Source organism: Lolium perenne, chromosome 3 (genome assembly GCF_019359855.2).
Source record: "Lolium perenne isolate Kyuss_39 chromosome 3, Kyuss_2.0, whole genome shotgun sequence".
In the NCBI taxonomy this organism is placed as follows: Eukaryota; Viridiplantae; Streptophyta; class Magnoliopsida; order Poales; family Poaceae; genus Lolium; species Lolium perenne.
Window position 1 is genome coordinate 44,044,027 of NC_067246.2, and position 19,914 is coordinate 44,063,940.

The window sequence follows — 19,914 nt, forward strand, 5'->3', positions numbered from 1 at the left end:
TTGGTATCTTAGAACTGAAGTCCTAGCTGCTTCTCATAGTAATATTTCTGACATGATTCAAGTTTTATTATCATCCGGGCATCCCCTGGTCAATATAGAAAGTTTATACACTTTCCTATGGTGTTTGTGGAAGGCAAGAAATGACTGTCTTTTTAACAGGATACATTCTAGCCCTGGCCATGTTTTTGTTGTTTCAAATGCTATAATGCAGGGTATGAAGCTTGAAGGACCAAAACCCTCTGCGGATAAACCGAGCTTACAACAACTCAGCCCTTCGGGGCATGTAATACACACTGCTTCCAATCTCGAAGGGGTAACCATTTTTTGTGATGCAGCCTGGAAGTTGCAGCAAGACGCCCGAACGGCTCAAGCAGGCATAGGTATATTCATCAAAACAGAGCATATTGGACATTGCAATCAGCTGTACATATCGGCCAGGTCCCCCCCGGCGTCTTCACCTTTGCAGGCAGAAGCTTTTGCCCTTTTGCTGGCCACTAAGCTTGCTGAAATACTTCAGTTACAGCAACCACACTTCTATACCGATAGCTCTATCTTGACGTTCTGCTACAACAAATATCGTCACGGCTCCAGGACATTGGACAATCAGGCCACTCATTGCAGCTATTCAAGCAAGCTCTTCCTTCCAACCTAGCAGGATTACTCATTTGCAGAGAAGCTACAATGTTAAAGCACATCATCAGGTTAGATTAGCAACTAGAATTCAAACAAATGTTGTATCCATCAGGTGTATATGCTCTGAGTCAGGTCAATGTCCAACTCAGGATATCTTCTCTGCAAATAGCGTGGCTCCCTTCACGGTACTCTCTGTAAAATGTGGTTAAGTAATAAAATTTTCTCCCCCCCCCCCCCCCCCCTGAAGCACAACAGAGTCCATCCCCTCCTCTGTTCTCTGTCCTGTTCTTCCATTCTCAAGTTACAGTCAGATCCGTCGTCGGGTTTGGCTTCTCCGATGGCTGCCTCCCCCTGCGACCTCCGTTGATTCCTCCCACACAAAATAAAACGTCACCACTAATTCGATTTTGCATGGACTATTACGCAGATTCGTCAACAAGGAGACCAGATCTTGGCAAATATTCTGGGAAACATATGTCTTCGATTCCCTTTTCTTCATTTCGAGTTTATTCAGACCTCTAATCGACAGTGCTGCCCCATTCCAGACTGTGTTTTTGATGTGGGAATGTAGTTCCAAGTCCAAATCTACACGAGATAGTCCCATTTGTTCGTCACTTTCAGATATTCAGGATCTATCTCATTTTCACCTGATACGTTCCCGAGTTACTTGATCCCATGGAGATCATGCGTTGTCCAAAAACAAAATGAACATGCAAGGGGATCTAATGATGTACAGCAGATAGCAACAAAAAATTCCGTCGCCGGGACTTGAACCCGGGTCTCTCGGGTGAGAGCCGAGTATCCTAACCACCTAGACTACGACGGATTTGTGATACTTTGACGTAGGACAACTATATATAATCTTCTACGCAGTACATATGAATGGCATGCTTTCCCCTTTCCCGAACTGTGCTGCGTTGTGTTCGGTAGATATATAAGCCACATAGGAAGAGAACTGGTCAGCCGAACGATAAAACGACCAACAATTTCTTAGACAGGATTATCATAACTCACTCACTGTATTGCTAAGCACAACCTTAATTAAGTTTAGCTCACAGTTATATTTTGGATGCATGGTTAATACTGCCTATGATAAATTATCTGGCCAATAATAATGTCAAGGTTCCTGAAAATGTGTTAGCCGACTCGACCTATGCACATGTCGATGTTCTATTGTCATATTCAGTAATGCCAGGATCTCAACTCTTACTTTTTCCTTTTCTTTTTTAAGGCAAGGATCTAAACCCAGCACGTTCTCTGAAGATCAAACCTGCACCTACAACAGTAGTGTCCATAATCAGGTTACAGCTCTGCTCCTGCTGCCTTCAGACTAACAACACCTTACAAAAACGTGGACGACTAACTAGGTCTACACTCTACACTGCTACTATACTTGGAGCACTTGATTTACCCTGCTAAACCAAACCGAGTGCAGTATCATGTGGAAAATATCATACTTCACAGGCTTCGGATGCCACAGAAAGTGCCTCTGCACCTTCCTCACGTTGGACTGCATGGCCACATACCTGCCCTCCGGAATCTCCAGCAGGATCTCCTTCAGTCTCGGCACGTCTCTCTCCGGCACCACCACGGAGAAGGTGCTCCAGTCAAGCACGTCGTCGAAGGGTAGCACAAAGTTGTCAGCGATGATCACCGGGACACACTCGTAGTAGATCGCCTCGACGATCCGAGGGCTGTTCACCTCGTACCCCATCGGACAGATGCAGTACTTGGTCGACTTCATGTGCTGGACGTAGTTCATCCTCCTGGTGATCCGGCGTGGCAGCCGGCTGTATATTCTCATGTCCGCGTCGTCCTTGCCTCCCCAGTGCCGGAGAAGAATGGGCCGTACTCGGCCGTGCATCTGCCCTGCGAAGAACGCGAGGATGGACCTCTTTGAGGCTGGTTTCCCACCAATGCCTCCTAGAGGTTTCCTTGGAGATCTAACGAATGTTTCGGGAAGGGACACATCTCTTCCACGGATGAAAACTCCTTCTGAGAGGTCTGCATTGCAGAGAGCTTTGATGGCATTCTTCCGCAACTCGTCATGTAGTTTTGTCGTGTAAGGTCCCTGTCAAGAAGATCTCAAGTCAGTTACATAATGCTGGTTTCATATGTGATACAGTTTGCATCACCAAATTTCTTACTTTAGACGGTTGTTTGATGATTCAAATGCGCGGGCGAGAAAAACATACCCAGTCATGGCAAGCAACAAAGAAATGATCGGTGCCTTTCGTCCTATTCCAGTACGGAAACTTGGCAGAGATCATATCTATGTAATTCTTCACATATATAGAGAGCGGTTCAAGTGTGTTTGATCCGGGCACATAAAGATTATGCTCCAGCTGACGAGAACTATATGGCAAATAGAACAGATGAGCTCTGTTTGGATCTCTCACAACAAAACTCTCATCCCCCTCAATTAATTTCATAAACCATCCCTCCGATGCATAAATGCCTTTCAAATATGGAGAATGAAAAATGGGCTTTGCTCCATCATGGTATATGTAAACCTTAAGAAGTCCTTTCATCAGCTCATAACTCCTGGAATCATGAGTTGAAAGCATTTAATAAGCCATCTTCTGAACTGAAGAAAACTAAGCATCATTTACTTTATGGACAAAATGGTAATAAAAGCGTCGTTTGCCACATATCCAGACAGTTAAGTCAATACTTAACAATTCATAGGCTGGCAAACCCCCATTTCTTGCTAGAGAATAATGGAGTAAGCCCAGCGTCTTACCTCTTAAAGATAGACACATTTCGGAATAAAGGCGCATACAAGTCAGGGTGACCAGATACCAATGGTGCATTGGCAATCTCTTTCTTTGCATATATAAGATCTTCATCTGCTGCAGTTGACCAAAGTGGTATCTGCTAAATTGGCAATGCAACAAAGTTTTTCATCATATAGACTTTTAGATATCGAACATATCATTAGAGAGGTTACAAAGGTATATCATTAACCTCTGGGTCTGGAGGCAGCACTCTATCTGAGCTGACATCCGAGCTGTTTGTAGAATCACTGGACATAGGCTTCACAAGTATAGAAGTTAAATCCAGAAATGGACATAGGCTTCACAAGGTTATTCTAGCTACAAGTTCACCCAGCACTAGATATGTACCTCCTGGAGAAAAGGGGCAGATTCCTTTGGTGAATTTTCCTAATAAATAGTAACATTTCATTACAGGCCATAAAAAGAAATGGATACTCTATCTTTATAGAGAACAAAAGATAGCATGCAAATACTTCCTATTGTGCATATACGTCCAACATAACTCAGTTACCAAAAAAAAACATGCATACGTGTAACTGGACAATGTATAACATGACAGAACATAAAATATTTTTTAACTTTCTCATACGATGGCTTCCATTTCTTTCCAGTAATGGAACAACAACACAGTTCAACAAGATTGAAGAAGTAAATAAGCAAGATGTCTAACAGAAACTAGAATAAACTGCAACATCTTACCCTAAGAAAGTAAATTTTCTCAGAGAGAAATACCTTTATATCTGGATGCTCAGGTTCCTCCATTGATCTATCATCAAAACTCTCCACCGGCGAAGATGCTGGTTCAAAAAACATGGAGGGGGATGGTGTAATCCTAGTTGAAAAATTAGCCTGCAAACAAAACAGATAATTTCGTGCACTCAGATCCAACTATAGCACATTCTCCTATAATACATGAAAACTTAGCATGAGTCATCGTCAAATCGCCCAAAATTTTCTTAGAATTCAGCACTACTACTATGAGAGAAGCACAACTTCTGAAGATTTGACAAATTAGAGCATGGTAGTAAGTGAACAATGTATAGCATGACATAGCCTACCTTGCCTCTTTTTTCACACGGTGGCTTCCACGAGTTTCCAATAATGGAACAACAACACAGTTCAAAAAGATAAAGTGAATTCTACAAAGAGAAATACTTTTGTATCTAGATGCTTGGGTTCTGGTCCCGAAAACATGGAAGGGGCTGGTGTAATCTTAGAAGGAGAACTAGTCTGCAACACAAACATATCAATTTGCGCACTCAGATCCAACTATAGCACATTCTCCTACTCCACATGCAAACTTAGTAGTAGTCCTTCCAATCACCGAAAAAATTCTTTTACAGTTAATTCCTACTATAGCTATGAGAGCAGGCCATCAGGGCACACTTTAGAAGATTTGACAAATTAGAGCATGGTGGTACATTTCAACTCATCGGGATTTGCTGTGAGTTTGTGAAATTTAGCAATAGTCCAACTGTCCAAGTAGACAGAATTTGACCACATTTCAACCGGTCTACTACCATCAGTCAACTACCACATACAAAATCACGATGTTTTTTCAATTCTGCATTATGATCTTAGAGACCATAAATCCGTGCGGCAAAAACTCAGCACACACCTTGAAGGAAGGAGGCGGCGCTACAGCTGGCAGCAGCGAGGAACTCTCCACGTAGCGCTCCGCTGCGGCCGCACGCAGCACCTCACGAGGCCTCGAGGGTAGGGAACCACCCACCAGTAAGGCGCGGCTAGGGGGCTCGGTAGTTGGAGCGGCTAGCAGAAGAATCAGGCCGCCGCAAGCACCGCGACGGCAGCGCAGGAGACCACCACGAGTCGGCACTAGAGAATCTTGCGCGGAAGAAGAGGGCGCACAGAGGACAGGTGGTGTGTCATTTCGGAGGAACTGGCTGTCGGAGCCATGGCGGGGTGGAGAGGAGGCAGCGGCGATGGGTGGGTAGTCAATCAGACCACGACAGTGGTGAGCGGTGGGCATGGAATTGACAGGTTTACCCTCCGTGACACGTGATCATTTATCAGTAATTTTTGTATTATCCTCCTGTGAGTAGTTTGTTGCAATATTTTGCTAAAAATAGGAAATATTTCCAGCTAGTTAATCGTGATTTACCTTCCTGGGGATACTGTGTACTTTATACGTTCTCCATGCGTTGAGATACCTCATACGTTCTCTGCTATCGATGTCAAACCAATTGTCTAACCTCCCTTTTGTTTCAAGAACTAAAATTTTATTTTGAAACTATATGTGCGTATATGATCTTTTATTCAAAAAAAAAGTGTGTATACGCTTCTAAACAGATACAGTTAGCCCATAGCCAAGGGACAACCCTATCTCTCTCGGCCATCCAAAAACCTGCATCTGCCCGTGGACACATTATTTTATATCTGCAACATTCTAGCTTCAATAATGTTGCAAATCAACCATGTACAAAAACCTCTTCTCCGTCCCTAGCTCCCGACCCAACTGCCCCCACCTCCCCCTCTCTGTGTGTGTCTGTGGACACGCAGACCCTCCACTCGACCGCACAAGCTAACAAGTTTTACCCAAATGGAAAATCTTTGTATTGAGAAAAAATGAGAATGAGCTACAGTAATTTATACTGAAGTAGAAATTGCTTTGTGTTGCTACCTTTTTCACGTTAGCTTGAGCTTTCAGTGTGAACTGGCTAGTGGGCACACCATATATTACTTAACAACATACCTATCATGATTCATGGCATCAACCATATGGAAATAAATACATGCTGTACCAATTTCACATGTGTGAATAAATACTCTCCCTTTATACAAAGCGCTCCAACTTCACCATATAAGTAGACATCGCGTTGCATTATTTCATTTTGTTTTAGCTTTTTGGCAGCACTTATTTTGGTATGTCATGTATAGGGTCTATCATGTAACAACAGGGAAGATATGTTAGATAAGAGCCTGAGAGTTTGAGAAAATACTTAGGAACATGAGGCTTCAGGAACATGAGCAAAACCAGTAGTCACGGTGTTGGACGAAGTTGACAAACATGTTGTAGCGTGATCAGAAAGGAAGGCATATGCATACAAAAGATTTTTCCGTTGATCCAGAAAATTAGTTTTTGGCTACCTTGAATATATGTTCAACAGAATTCCGAGACAAAAAAACCTCATGTGTAAGTGTAACTGAACAATATATAGCATGACATACCCTACCATGCCCATTTTTTTTGTTTTTCACACGGTGGCTTCCACTACGTTCCAATAATGGAACAATAACACAGTTCAAAAAGATAAAGTAAATACTGCAAAGAGAAATACCTTTGTAACTAGATGCTCAGGTTCTGGTGCCGAAAACATGGAAGGGGCTGGTGCAATCTTAGATGGAGAACTAGTCTGCAAAACAAACATATCAATTTGCGCACTCAGATCTAAATATAGCACATTCTCCTACTCCACATGCAAACTTAGTAATAGTCCTTCCAATCACTGAAAAAATTCTTACAGTTAATTCCTACTATAGCTATGAGAGCAGGCCATCAGGGCACACTTTAGAAGTTTTGACAAATTAGAGCATGGTGGTACATTTCAACTCATCGGGATTCGCTATGAGTTTGAACAAATTTAGTAATAGTCCAACTGTCCAAGTAGACAGAATTTGACTACATTTCGACCGGTCTACTACCATCAGTCAACTACCACATACAAAATCACGATGTTTTTTCAATTCTGCATTATGATCTTAGAGAGCATAGATCCGTGCGGCGAAAACTCAGCACACACCTTGAAGGAAGGAGGCGGCGATAAGCTGGCAGCAGCGAGGAACTCTCCGCGTAGCGCTCCGCTGCGGCCGCACGCAGCTCATCGCGGGGCCTCGAGGGTAGGGAACCACCCACCAGTAAGGCGCTGCTAGGGGGCTCGGTGGTTGGAGTGGCTAGCAGAAGAATCAGGCTGCCGCAAGCACCGGGACGGCGGCGCAGGCGACCACCGCGAGTCGCCGCTAGAGAATCTTGCGCAGAAGAAGAGGGCGCACGGAGGACATGTGGTGTGTCATTTCGGAGGAACTGGCCACCAGAGGCGTGACGGGGTGGAGAGGAGGCAGCGTCGATGGGTGGGTAGTCAACCAGACCACGACAGTGGTGAGCGGTGGGCATGGAATTGATGGGTTTACCCTCCGTGACACATGGTCATTTATCAGTGATTTTTGTATTATCCTCCTGTGACTAGTCTGTAGCAATAGTTTGCTGAAAATAGGAAATATTTCCAGCTAGTTAATCGTGATTTACCTTCCTGGGGATACTGTGTACTTTATACGTTCTCCACGCCTTGAGATACCTCATACGTTCTCTGCTATCCATGTCAAGCCAATTGTCTGACCTCCCTTTTGTTTCAAGAACTAAAATTTTATTTTGAAACTATATGTGTGTATATGATCTTTTATTCAAAAAAAATGTGTGTACACGCTTCTAAATAGATACAGTTAGCCCACAGCCAAGGGACATCCCTATCTCTCTCGGCCATCCAAAAACCTGCATCTGCCTGTGGACACATTATTTTAAATTTGCGACATTCTAGCTTCAATAATGTCGCAAATCAACCATGTACAAAAACCTCTTCTCTGTCCCTAGCTCCCAACCCAACTGCCCCCACCTCCCCCTCTCTGTGTGTCTGTGGACACGCAGACCCTCCACTCGACCGCACAAGCTAACAAGTTTTACCCAAATGGAAAATCTTTGTTTTGAGAAAGAATGAGAATGAGCTACAGTAATTTATACTGAAGTAGAAATTGCTTTGTGTTGCTACCTTTTTCACGTTAGTTCGAGCTTTCAATGTGAACTGGCTAGTGCACACACCATATATTACTTAACAACATACCTATCATGATTCATGGCGTCGACCATATGGAAATAAATACATGCTGTACCAATTTCACATGTGTGAATAAATACTCTCCCTTTATACAAAGTGCTACAACTTCACCATATAAGTACACATCGTGTTACATTATTTCATTTTGTTTTAGCTTTTTGGCAGCACGTATTTTGGTATATCATGTATAGGGTCTATCATGTAACAACAGGGAAGATATGTTAGATAAGAGCCTGAGAGTTTGAGAAAATATTTAGGAACATGAGGCTTCAGGAACATGAGCAAAACAGTAGTCCCGGTGCTGGATGAAGTTGACACAGAAGTTGTAGCATGATCAGAAAGCAAGGCATATGCTGGTAGAACCAACAGCTCTACCGGGCCTAGGGCGTAGTTTGTAGGGGAAGGAGGGAGAGGTGTGCGGACGAGGCGGCGGACGCCGGCGGCTGGGCGCCGTCGTGCGCGCGGAGAAGAGGAAAGCGGCGGCTAGGTTTGGGAGACCGACTCCTCAGGGAGTCGGCAATAATGAATCTGATTATTGCTTGATTGTTTGCATCGTTACATCTGGTATATAAAGAGCTAAACCCTAAACTGATAATGGGCTAAGCCCCTAGTTGGGCCCATGGTTGGGCCCCCTCCTAACATAACCAATACCGGTCATAACATATGCATACACACTGGCGGATCTACATGGTGCCAACAGGGTGCACTGGACACCGGTAAAAAATAATTTTCTTTATATATCAACAAAATTTCACCATATGTGCACCCCTATACCAAGGATTTAAATGTTTTGTGGCACCATGGTTGCCTCTGCTCTAGCTCCAGCATACAAACGGTTTTTCTGCCGATCCAGAAAATTAGTTTTTGGCTACCTTGCATATATGTTCAACAGAATTCTGAGACAAAAAAAACCTCATGTGTAAGTGTAACTGAACAATATACAGCATGACATAGCCTACCATGCCCATTTTTTTTTTGTTTTTCACACGGTGGCTTCCACTACTTTCCAACAATGGAACAAAAAAAAAGTTCAAAAAGATAAAGTAAATACTGCAAAGCGAAATACCTTTGTATCTAGATGCTCAGGTTCTGGTGCCGAAAACATGGAAGGGACTGGTGCAATCTTAAAACTACTCTGCAAAACAAAGTAACAAACAGAGTATCATTTTGCACAGTCATGACCAACTGTAGCACATTCTCCTACCCCACATGCAAACTTAGTAGTAGTAGTACTTCAAATCACCGAAAAAATTCTTACAGTTAAGCCCTACCATTTGCTATGAGAGCAGGGCACATTTTCGAAGATTTGACAAATTAGAGCACGGTTCTACATTTCAACGCATTAGGATTTTCTGTGGGTTTGAACAAATTTAGCAAGAGTCCAACTATCCAAGAAGACAGAATTTGACCGCATTTCAACCGGTCTGCTACCATCAGTCAACTACCACACACGAAAGCACCATGCTTTTTCCAATCTGAGTTATGATCTTAGAGCGCATAGATCCGTGCTGCGGAAACAAAGCACACACCTTGAGGGAAGGAGCCGGCGCTTCGGCTGGCGGCAGCGAGGAACTCTCCGCGACCGCATGCGGCTCCTCACGAGGCCTCGAGGGTAGGGAACCGCCCGCCAGTAAGGTCCGGCTGGGGGCCTCGGTGGTCGGCGCGGCTAGCAGCAGAACCGCCGCCGCCGCGAGCACCGCGACGGCGGCGCAGGCGACCACCGCGGGGCGCCGCTGGAGAAGCTTGCGCGGAAGAAGAGGGCGCGGGGAGGACACGTGGTGCGGCATTTCGGAGGCGCCGGCCGACGGAGACGCGGCGGAGCGGAGGGGAGGCTGCGGCGGTGGAGAGAAGACGGCGATGGGTAGGTAGTCAACGAGACCTGGACAGCGGTGAGCGCGGAATTGACGGGTTTGCCCTCCGTGACACATGGGTCACTTGTCAGTGATTTTTTGTGTGTTATCCTCATGTGACTATTCCAGGATTTAATCGGCGCTATGCTTTCAGTGGTAGGTGATGTGCCCGTCAACAGCGAGGCGCCAGTGGTGACTTCGTCAACCTCAAGATATGCCGGCTCAGTCTCTCGGAGGTGCTCATAGGGGTAGGGTGTGCGTGCGTGCGTTCATAGGGGTGTGTTTGTACGTGCGTATTTGTGAGCGTCTGCGTTGTACTGTGTTCTCAAAAAAAAAAGGATTTGTAAGTATAGTTAGCTGAAAATAGGAAAGATTTCCAGCTAATTTGGTGGAGATACTTATTACCTAAAAAAAGAGGTGGAGATACTTATACGTTCTCGACGCGCCGAAATACCTAATATTTATCTCTGCTTACAACCTATGTCAAACCGTTTGACCTACTTTTGTTTTAAGAAGTAAAGTTATATTTTAAAACTATTCCCACTGTTTTAAAATAAGTGTCGCAATTTTTTGAAAATACTGCATTTTAATCTAGAGAAAACTATAACACTTATTTTTAAATATATGTGTATGCGCCTAAACTTATACACTTTGGGTGGAACATCCCCTCAACCTTTCTCAAACATCCAAAAGTATGCATGTGATAGTGAACAACACATTATTCTATATCTGCAACATTTTAGCTTCAATATTGTCATTATTGATTGACAATCTCTTCTAGTTTCTTTTTTTATTAGGTTGTACATACTTTTGATAAGTTAATAAAAGGCCGAGGGGGCTCCCCTAGAGTAGAAGTTTCAAAAAATATCCATGGCGTCAACCACATGAAAATAAATGAATACTCAACCAACTTTGGCATGTGTAAATTACTTCTTTCCTCCGATATAGAGCTCCAACTTAACTACATATAGTAGGTGTCATTCTATATCATGTATAGGTACTGTCGTGCAATCTGGGAAGACTTGTTAGATAAGAAACAAAGAGTTGAAAAAAACATGTAGAACAAGAGACTTCAGGAAAATGGATAAAATTATGAGTTATAGTCATGGTTGGAGACACACCCTAGGCAGGGCTATGTCGCAGGGTGCGGTGATGGTGGGTAGGCCTATATGGGTCTTGCAGCAGCCCTGTAGCACACTTGTAGCTATAGCGCATGAAGGTGTACCACTGCAAAGTGCTATGCTACCTCCTTCCCTAGTAATAGTGTTGTATGAAGTTGATCTAGAAGCTCCATCTTGATCACAAAGGAAGGAAGATGCGCAAAATATTTTTTTCCAGCCGTCGTCTGAAATCATGTACCTTTTGCTACCATGTGTTAGTTTTTTTTAATTGTGATTCTAGATCAACATAGGGCAATTATCTTTAATATCATTGTATTTAAACCTAATCAACCTCTAATGTTTCTATGAAACCATTGATTGGTTTGCGGCAATCACAATGACGATGATGCTTCAGGTGATGTTCCCCTCTTCGTAGGAGATGTTGAAGTCCATTCCTCGTCCCTCCTTCCTCTAATCCTGAGTGAAAACTTTAGATCCCTCTTTCCAATCTCTGTTAAAGTTGAACGTAATCCATTAAATTTAAGTGTACTCACTACAGGCAATAGTTAAGGTGCCGAGCCGTCGGCATATGCCACACTACGGGAAAATATGTCTTTGCCGTGCAACTATTTGCACGGCAAAGGACACTATATGCATGGCAAAGGCTTTGCCGTGCGGGAACACACGGCAAAGATCGCACGGCAATGCCATCGACGGCAAAGGCTTCTTTGCCGTGTGACTCGCCAACGTTGCACGGCAAAGGCTTTGCCGTGCGATGCCGCACGGCAAAGGTCGCTTCTTTGTCGTGTGCCAAATATGTTTTATCTAAAAAAAGGCCCAAATTGGTTGGTCCGGGAATCGAACCTAGGACGCAGAGTAGGGAAAGCATGCAACCTTGCCACTGGGCTAAGTGTTTGTTTGTTGATAACTATACCACGCCACATCTTTTGAGATGAGAAGAAATCCAGTTTTTACATCTTTGCCGTGCGCTTACACTAGGCAAAGCCTTCTTTGCCGTGCGTTTGTTAAAAACACTAGGCAAAGGCTGCTTTGCCGTGCACCAACGTTGCACGGCAATGCCTAACGCCTTTACCGTGCACCGAATCTTTGCCGTGCGGTGTGTTGGGCCATTGCCGTGTACATTTCTTTGCCGTGCGGCCTCTTCCGTCGTTGCCGTGAATCGTATCTTTACCGTGCGCTCGTGTCTATCTTTCCCGTGGCCAAGATCTTTGCCGTGCGTTTTTATCTGTGCGCACGGCAAAGAAATCTTTGCCGTGCGGGAACACACGGCAAAGAAAGGATGCACGGCAACGCCTATTTTTCCCGTAGTGCCATTTTAGCTGTCGGCATAGGTGAGTTTACCGTTGGTGTAGCCGAGTTTACCGTCGGGTGTAGGGTACCATCGGCATAGAGGTTAATGGTTGTTTATCAGTTTTCATGAAAAAGAATTCATATTTTTCAAATTGTTTGACAGTTTAATCTCTAAGTACGCTTAATATCAAGTCGGATTACTTATTAATAGTCAAACTTCTCGCTTGGTCATACATCCTTAAAGTTGGTAGTTGCTCTTTGACTCTCAGAAGTACTAGTAGCATAGTATGAGCTTGTCCTCGGATTAAAGGCTACAACCGATAACTAAATCGTACACCTGAGGCCTAGCTAGTGCCATGGGTTCACGTCGATCGGTGGATGACGCTCACCGACGCCTTCTGGAGCCACACGAGCGAGGCTCTCCTGGTAGACATGGATCGTCGCTTCGAGATCGACATGGAATTGAACGACTCATGGCTGGTGCTCACCACCTCGCCGCTTCTCAGGCTGTACACGCCGCAGCGTCGCCGTCGTCGCTCACGTGGGCGAGCGTTGTGAAACGAGGAGAGGCCCCGTTGGGTTCCAAGAAGCCCACGTCGATGCTGTACCGAAAAGCCCACGCCTCCTCCTCGTAGCTCTCAGAGCACCCACACCTTGAGCAGCCCCTCAGACTCCACGAACACCGTGTTAAACGAGTTGTATCTAGAAGGTTGTTTCATGTATAGTTATCTTGACTTGTACGTCAAGATCATTGTAGAGATAAACACCAAATCAGTTTGTATAAGATTTGGTTGTTAGTTATTGTAATTGATATGCCCTGGAGGCTATATAAAGTAAACACACGGCGACCCATTGAGGTACGACCGATCCAATCTTTCTGTGTATTTTGATATGGTATCAGAGCTCCTTTCTTCCACCATGTCGAGCTCGTCATCCTCTGTCCCTAGCTCTGCTCCGCAAGCCGGCGTCGTGACGGAGAAGCTTTGCGGAGACAACTTCCCGCTCTGGAGGGCGCAGGTGATGCCGCCCCTGCGGGAGCGCCAGCTGGTCGGCTTCCTGGACGGCAAGGTGCCGCAGCCGGCCGAGACTCGTGAGATCGAGTCCACCAATGAAAAAGGTGAGAAAGAGATGCAGACTATTCCTAACCCTGCGTATGCTGCTTGGGTTGCCCAGGATCAGCAGGTTCTTGGGTTTCTGCTGTCCTCCCTATCGAGGGGGGTGCTCACACAGGTTTCCGCTCTGGAGACCACGGCAGATGTGTGGGCAGCGCTGACGGCGATGTACTCGTCGCAGTCCCGTGCTCAAGTCATGCAGATTCGTATGCAGCTTGCGAGCACACACAGAAGCGCGAGATGCGTGTCGCTGAATACGTGGCACGGATGAGAGGCCTCGGCGACGCCATGAGCTCTGCCGGGAAGAAGATGGAAGACGATGATCTGGCCGCATACATCTTGGCCGGACTGGACGCGGAGTGGAATCCGCTCGTGACGGCCATGACCACCAGGACCGACACGGTCTCCCTCTCCGAGTTGTACGCGCATCTGCTGAACTTCGAGACCCGCCTCGATATCCAGAACGGTGGGTCACCTGGAGCTGCTGCAGACTCCTTCAACTATGGCGGCGGTCCTCCTGGGGGCGGCGGTGGTGGTGGCATCCCTCCACTGTCAACCTGGCTTCCCGGGGTGGAGGCCGCAATGGCTATCGCGGCGGCCGCGGAGGCGGTCGTGGATGCGGTGATGGTGGACGTGGCGGCGGGGGCGGCAACTACAACAACTCTGCACGCCCCAATAGTCAGCAGCCGTTCGACGCCAACGGCAACCCTCGCCCACAATGCCAACTCTGTGGCAAGTATGGGCACGCGGCGCTGAAGTGCTGGAAGCGCTTTAACAAGGACTACAACGGCGAGGAGAAGCCTGCCGGGTCACCTGCGCATGCGTACGGCGTCGACACCAACTGGTACCTAGACACCGGTGCTTTTGATCATGTCACCGGCGAGCTGGAGAAGCTCACCGTCCGTGATAGGTACCATGGCCATGAGCAGATCCACACTGCCAGTGGAGCAGGTATGGAAATCAGTCACATTGGTCGTGCTATTATTCCTACCCCTTGTGATAAACAACTCCAACTGAAAAATGTACTTCGTTCTCCTCATGCAACTAAAAGTCTTGTTTCTGCCCATAAGCTAGCATGTGATAACAACACCTTTCTTGAGATTCATCCCGATATTTTTCTTGTCAAGGAACAGGGCACGAGGAGAACACTTCTTCGAGGTAGATCACATGGTGGTCTCTACCCTTTTTCGTCGAATCCTTCCACTTCGACAAAACAAGCCTTTGGAGTCAATAAACCATCGACTGCTCGGTGGCATAGGCGTCTAGGACATCCCTCGTTTGATGTTGTTCAGCGAGTTTTTAGTCAAAATAAACTTCCTTCTTCAAAGGATAATTCAGAAAACTTTATTTGTGATGCATGTCAAAAGGGGAAGAGTCATCAACTCCCCTATCCTAAGTCTAGTAGTGTTTCTAGTGCTCCTTTAGAGCTCATTTTTTCAGATGTGTGGGGTCGAGCTTGTGCTTCCATTGGGAACAACAAGTACTATGTAAGCTTCGTTGATGATTATAGCAAGTTTACTTGGATCTATCTTCTCAAGAATAAATCTGATGTTTTTGCTCGCTTTCATGACTTCCAAAATCATGTTGAACGTCTATTTGACAAGAAAATTCTTGCATTACAATCTGATTGGGGAGGCGAGTATCAAAAACTCAACTCTTTTTTCCAACGCATAGGCATAGAGCATCATGTATCATGTCCCCATGCACATCAACAAAATGGGTCAGCAGAACGCAAACATCGCCGTATTGTGGAAGTAGGCTTATCCCTTCTAGCTCATGCACACATGCCATTAAAATTCTGGGATGAAGCTTTCTCTACTGCCACTTTTCTCATAAATCGTGTCCCCAGCAAAGTGATCAACCTTGATACACCTCTCGAACGTCTCTTTCATCGCAAACCCGAATATTCGTTCCTACGTATTTTTGGGTGTGCGTGCTGGCCAAATTTGCGTCCATATAATTCTCGCAAACTTCAGTTCCGCTCCACACGCTGTGCCTTCCTAGGCTACAGTAATATGCACAAAGGCTACAAGTGCCTAGACATCTCTACTGGCCGCGTTTATATTTCCCGAGACGTAGTTTTTGACGAGAGTGTCTTCCCTTTTTCCGAATTACACTCCAATGCTGGGGCACGTCCTCGTGCTGAAATTCTGCTCCTTCCATCCCATCTACTCCCTTCTACACGTTTTGATCAAGGGGGAGAATTAATAGATGATCATTTGATTGCTAATCCTACTAATTCCACGTCTGGAGATTTTTCTGGTACACAGGATGGAGTACACGGAGCAGCACACTCGGGTTCAGAAAGCGAGGCAGAATCGGCCTCGGGATCAGCTGGATCCGCCGCGGGATCGCTGTCGTCAGGCGCGGCAGGGTCCAGATCCACCTCGGGATCGCTACCGACAGGGGGTGCAGCGCCAGGGGCAGGCGTTCCACCTGGCGGATCCGGTCAGGCGCTCATGGGCGCCGGCAGCCAGGCGCACTCAGGCGCCGGATCGTCTGCGGCGACGATTCCTTCTGCACCAGCGTCACACGCCGATGCCAGCCACACAGGATCCTCGTCTGAATTAGGGGGACATGATGGCTCTGCAGCAGATCAGTCCGAGGAATCTGTTGCTGTCAGCTCTGCGCCAGCGGCTGGATCTTCTGTGCCAACTCGCCCTGTGACCCGCTTGCAGAACAAGATTCAGAAACCTGTTAAGATGTTTGAAGGGATGATTCGGTATGCGAATTTTTGTGCAACTGGTGAACCTGAGAATGTTGCTGAAGCATTTGGAAATCCAGATTGGAAGAATGCAATGAATGAGGAGTACATGGCTCTCATGAGGAATGATACATGGCATCTTGTACCGGCAAAGGAAGACAAAAATATTATTGATTGTAAATGGGTATACAAGGTCAAGAGGAGATCTGATGGCACTGTTGATCGCTACAAAGCCCGGCTAGTAGCAAAGGGGTTCAAGCAGCGCTATGGAATCGACTATGAGGACACCTTCAGTCCTGTTGTGAAGATTGCTACTGTTAGGCTTGTGTTGTCTATTGCAGTCTCACGAGGATGGTCACTTCGTCAGCTCGATGTACAGAATGCGTTTTTGCATGGCGTTCTGGAAGAAGAGGTTTATATGAGACAACCACCTGGTTTTGAGAAAGGTCAAGGTTTGGTATGTAAACTTGATAAAGCACTGTATGGCCTGAAGCAGGCGCCAAGGGCATGGTATTCCAGGTTGAGTACAAAGCTCCAGTATCTTGGTTTTACTCCTTCCAAGTCAGATACATCACTGTTTTTCCTGGCTAAATCGGATATCACTATGTTTGTTCTTGTCTATGTTGATGACATAATAGTGGCCAGTTCAATCCCTTCTGCTGTTGAAAAGCTTCTTCACCAACTCCGGGATGATTTTTCTTTGAAGGATTTGGGTGACTTACATTATTTCTTAGGGATAGAAGTGAAGAAGACAGGTGATGGTATTACACTTTCGCAAGGGAGGTACACTGCAGATTTGCTCAAGAAAGTCGGTATGACTAATTGTAAAGCAGTCACATCTCCCATGTCCTCATCAGAGAAGCTTACGGCGCATGATGGTATTCCGCTGCAAATTGAGGATATAACAAAGTATAGAAGTGTTGTTGGAGCCCTTCAATACCTTACTATGACACGACCAGATATTTCCTACTCGGTAAACAAGGTGTGTCAATATTTGCATGCGCCAACCAGTGTGCATTGGATGGCTGTTAAGCGGATTATCAGATATCTTAAGTATACCATGCATCTTGGGATGTATATTCGGAGATCACAGTCTTTGCTTGTGAGTGCATTCTCGGATGCGGATTGGGCGGGATGCCCAGATGATCGCCGTTCCACTGGAGGGTTTGCTGTCTTTTTTGGTCCAAATCTGATATCATGGAGTGCTAGAAAGCAAGCGACAGTTTCTCGCTCTAGCACAGAGGCTGAGTACAAGTCTTTGGCAAATGCTACTGCAGAAGTCATTTGGTTACAGTCTATTCTTGCTGAGATTGGTGTACCGCAGCCCAAGGTAGCATGTCTTTGGTGTGACAGTCTTGGAGCAACGTATTTGTCTGCGAATCCGGTGTTTCATGCAAGAACTAAACACATCGAGATAGATTTTCACTTTGTTCGAGAACGTGTTGCGAACAAGCTCTTCGATGTGCGTTTCATTCCATCCGGTGATCAGTGGCAGACGGATTTACAAAACCCCTTCCGGTGAAACAACTCGAGAACTTCAAACGACATCTGAATTTGATACGTTGTGTTTGAGGGGAGTGTTAAACGAGTTGTATCTAGAAGGTTGTTTCATGTATAGTTATCTTGGCTTGTACGTCAAGATCATTGTAGAGATAAACACCAAATCAGTTTGTATAAGATTTGGTTGTTAGTTATTGTAATTGATATACCCAGGAGGCTATATAAAGTAAACACACGGCGACCCATTGAGGTACGACCGATCCAATCTTTCTCTGTATTTTGATACACCGACGCGCCCAGCGTGCCGTCCAGCGCCACGAGCCTGCCGTGCATGCGGTCCATGCGAGCGTCGCCGTCCAGCGGGCCTTGCATCGGGCGGAACTCCTCCGAGATCGTGTCGAACACCACCGCCCCTTTGCTGTAGAACCATGACATCCAGTGCAGGCAGCCGCGGTGGATCACCGGCCGGTGGTCCAACCTCGAGTTGATGCAGTCTGCGGACGTCCATACGTCGGTGGGCTCGAGCTTCCTCGCCCTCTCCTGGCCCGGCGCCGCCACGAGGTACTCATAACGATGCTGGCCTATGGACGGCGGTGACCACCAGTAGGAGTTGTATCCGAGGACGCGGTACTCTGCCGTGGGCGCATGCCGGTAGACGCCCACTAAGCATACGAAGTCCTCGGAGTCAATGTCGGTGGGAAGGCTGGCCATCTCCCGTGTCGCCGGATTGCACACGAAGTAGCGGTAGTAATTTCTTCCGGTGGCATCGCGCTCGCCAACCGGAAAGCGCGCGGCTCCACCGCAAGAGGAGCAAGCCGTCGCAGCACTCATAAAGGAACGTCTGCTGACAAGTGGTGCCGCAGTAGAGGGGCGCCGCTGTCGATTGGTCGGCGTAGGGGAACGGGAGCGCGGAGACAGCGTCGCCGTTGTCGATGATCGGGTTGCTGAGTAGGATGGCGTGAGGTGCACGTCGGTGGTGTTCGCGGACGAAGGCGAGGTCGGAGAGGAGAAGACGCCACGGCGTACAGACGGCGCGGAACCGGAGGACAGACTTGGCCGGCAGGAGCAGGAAGATCTCCACGAGGATGTCATCTGGCAGTGGCGGCGCCGGCGGCGTGGTCGCGGTTGCGTCCGCGGCTGCCATTGCCCGGCTGCTTGTGTTGTGGATGTTCTCCTTCATGGTACGTACGCGTGGTATTGGGCTGTAACACCCCTCTTTTTGTTAAACCCTAATTAGGTTTGGTTGTGCATCATTTCATGAGCATCATGTTTTCCTAAGAAAAATTGCATTAGTTAATTTTGGAAAACCCTAATGATATGCAAATCTCCCTCTCTTCTAAATGCTCAAAATGTTTCAAAGTTTCAAACTAAAATAATTTGCATTTGTGCTTTGTTAAAAAGTACATTTGTTATTTTGGAAGTTTCAAAAGTTTGCATTTTCAAACAGATTTCAAATTTCAAAAGAGTTTGAAAAACAAAAATAAAAACAGATTTTGCAAAAGAGAGAAAAACCTCCCTTACCTAGTTGGGCGCAGCCCAACTCTCATCTTCCTCTCTCCAGCGCCAGCAACAAGCGGCCCAGTCAGCAACCCATTTCAGCCCACCCCGACCCCCAGGGGGTTATGTGCAAAATGGCGAACTCATCCCCAACCTCCGTTCGGGAAGCAGCTGCGTGTCGCCCGCCGACGCTGTCGCCGGCGCCAAGATCCTCGCCACCGCCCCCGGCGGCCTATAACTGCCCCTCCGCCGCCGCCAAGCAACCCTAGCCCACCACTCTCTTCTTCCCCCTCTCTCTGGCTCTCTTCCGCACGCTCAGGCCGAACCCTAGCCCGCCGGCCACCACCTTGCCCCACAGCTCCGGCCATCCACGAGCCCCGGTGAGCACTCCATCAGCACCGCCGTGTCCTCCTCCATCTCCTGGCCGAAGGAATCGACCGGGGAAGCCTCCAATCGACCCCGGCGCCCCCTTCTTCTCCGCGTCCGGCGGCCAGAAATTGGCCCGATGCCGGCGCTGCAGCCCTCCTCCGCCCTCACCGACGAGCTCCACATCTCCGTGGTGAGCCGATCTACCTGCTGGTGC

At 46.8% G+C, this 19,914-nt stretch overlaps 3 protein-coding genes and 2 non-coding genes across 10 annotated transcripts; 2 read left to right on the forward strand and 3 right to left on the reverse strand.

Annotated features, from left to right (window-relative positions):
• Positions 1 to 1,386: 1,386 nt before the first annotated feature.
• On the reverse strand, positions 1,387 to 1,459 carry TRNAE-CUC (transfer RNA glutamic acid (anticodon CUC)). Its single transcript has one exon. It is a non-coding gene; the product is annotated as a tRNA-Glu (tRNA).
• Positions 1,460 to 1,788: 329 nt separating this feature from the next.
• On the reverse strand, positions 1,789 to 9,401 carry LOC127341426 (probable glycosyltransferase At5g03795). 6 transcript variants are annotated; one of them, XM_051367278.2, is made up of 7 exons: positions 9,324 to 9,401; positions 4,143 to 4,259; positions 3,759 to 3,797; positions 3,601 to 3,669; positions 3,377 to 3,510; positions 2,829 to 3,177; positions 1,789 to 2,704 (listed from the first exon to the last, which is right to left on the reverse strand). In XM_051367278.2, exons 1-7 carry the CDS (start codon positions 9,360 to 9,362, stop codon positions 2,021 to 2,023), a joined length of 1,431 nt encoding a protein of 476 aa, XP_051223238.1. In that variant the 5' UTR covers positions 9,363 to 9,401; the 3' UTR covers positions 1,789 to 2,020. The 6 variants fall into 6 exon arrangements, with proteins under 6 accessions (XP_051223238.1, XP_051223232.1, XP_051223231.1 ...); XM_051367272.2 differs by lacking the exon at positions 9,324 to 9,401 and adding an exon at positions 5,029 to 5,415 and having other exon boundaries at positions 3,377 to 3,507; XM_051367271.2 differs by lacking the exon at positions 9,324 to 9,401 and adding an exon at positions 5,029 to 5,415.
• A 3,495-nt stretch (positions 9,402 to 12,896) lies between these two features.
• Positions 12,897 to 17,856, forward strand: LOC127338196 (uncharacterized). The gene is made up of 5 exons (XM_071827164.1): positions 12,897 to 13,059; positions 13,420 to 13,635; positions 13,692 to 14,308; positions 14,368 to 14,581; positions 15,884 to 17,856. The coding sequence occupies exons 1-5, from the start codon at positions 12,897 to 12,899 to the stop codon at positions 17,854 to 17,856; spliced, it is 3,183 nt and encodes a 1,060-aa protein (XP_071683265.1).
• On the forward strand, positions 13,937 to 14,075 carry LOC127346280 (small nucleolar RNA Z247). The gene has a single exon (XR_007879447.1). It is a non-coding gene; the product is annotated as a small nucleolar RNA Z247 (small nucleolar RNA).
• Positions 17,857 to 17,871: 15 nt separating the features above from the next.
• On the reverse strand, positions 17,872 to 18,978 carry LOC127339317 (F-box protein At3g17710-like). The gene is made up of 3 exons (XM_051365184.1): positions 18,615 to 18,978; positions 18,089 to 18,496; positions 17,872 to 17,882 (listed from the first exon to the last, which is right to left on the reverse strand). Exons 1-3 carry the CDS (start codon positions 18,976 to 18,978, stop codon positions 17,872 to 17,874), a joined length of 783 nt encoding a protein of 260 aa, XP_051221144.1.
• Positions 18,979 to 19,914: the final 936 nt, after the last annotated feature.

Excerpts from the sequence above, each read along its gene's own strand:
- LOC127339317 (XM_051365184.1), bottom strand. The coding sequence starts at position 18,978 with ATGGCAGCCGCGGACGCAACCGCGACCACGCCGCCGGCGCCGCCACTG. Across the intron at positions 18,497-18,614 it reads GTGGAGCCGCGCGCTTTCCG|TGGGCGTCTACCGGCATGCG; the intron begins GTTGGCGAGCGC and ends TCGTATGCTTAG.
- LOC127338196 (XM_071827164.1), top strand. The coding sequence starts at position 12,897 with ATGACGCTCACCGACGCCTTCTGGAGCCACACGAGCGAGGCTCTCCTG. Across the intron at positions 13,636-13,691 it reads CGAGTCCACCAATGAAAAAG|GATCAGCAGGTTCTTGGGTT; the intron begins GTGAGAAAGAGA and ends TGGGTTGCCCAG. Across the intron at positions 14,309-14,367 it reads CAACTCTGCACGCCCCAATA|TATGGGCACGCGGCGCTGAA; the intron begins GTCAGCAGCCGT and ends CTCTGTGGCAAG.
- LOC127341426 (XM_051367271.2), bottom strand. The coding sequence starts at position 5,400 with ATGCCCACCGCTCACCACTGTCGTGGTCTGATTGACTACCCACCCATC. Across the intron at positions 3,670-3,758 it reads CTGCCCCTTTTCTCCAGGAG|CCTATGTCCAGTGATTCTAC; the intron begins GTACATATCTAG and ends ATACTTGTGAAG. Across the intron at positions 2,705-2,828 it reads TTGTTGCTTGCCATGACTGG|GGACCTTACACGACAAAACT; the intron begins GTATGTTTTTCT and ends TCTTCTTGACAG.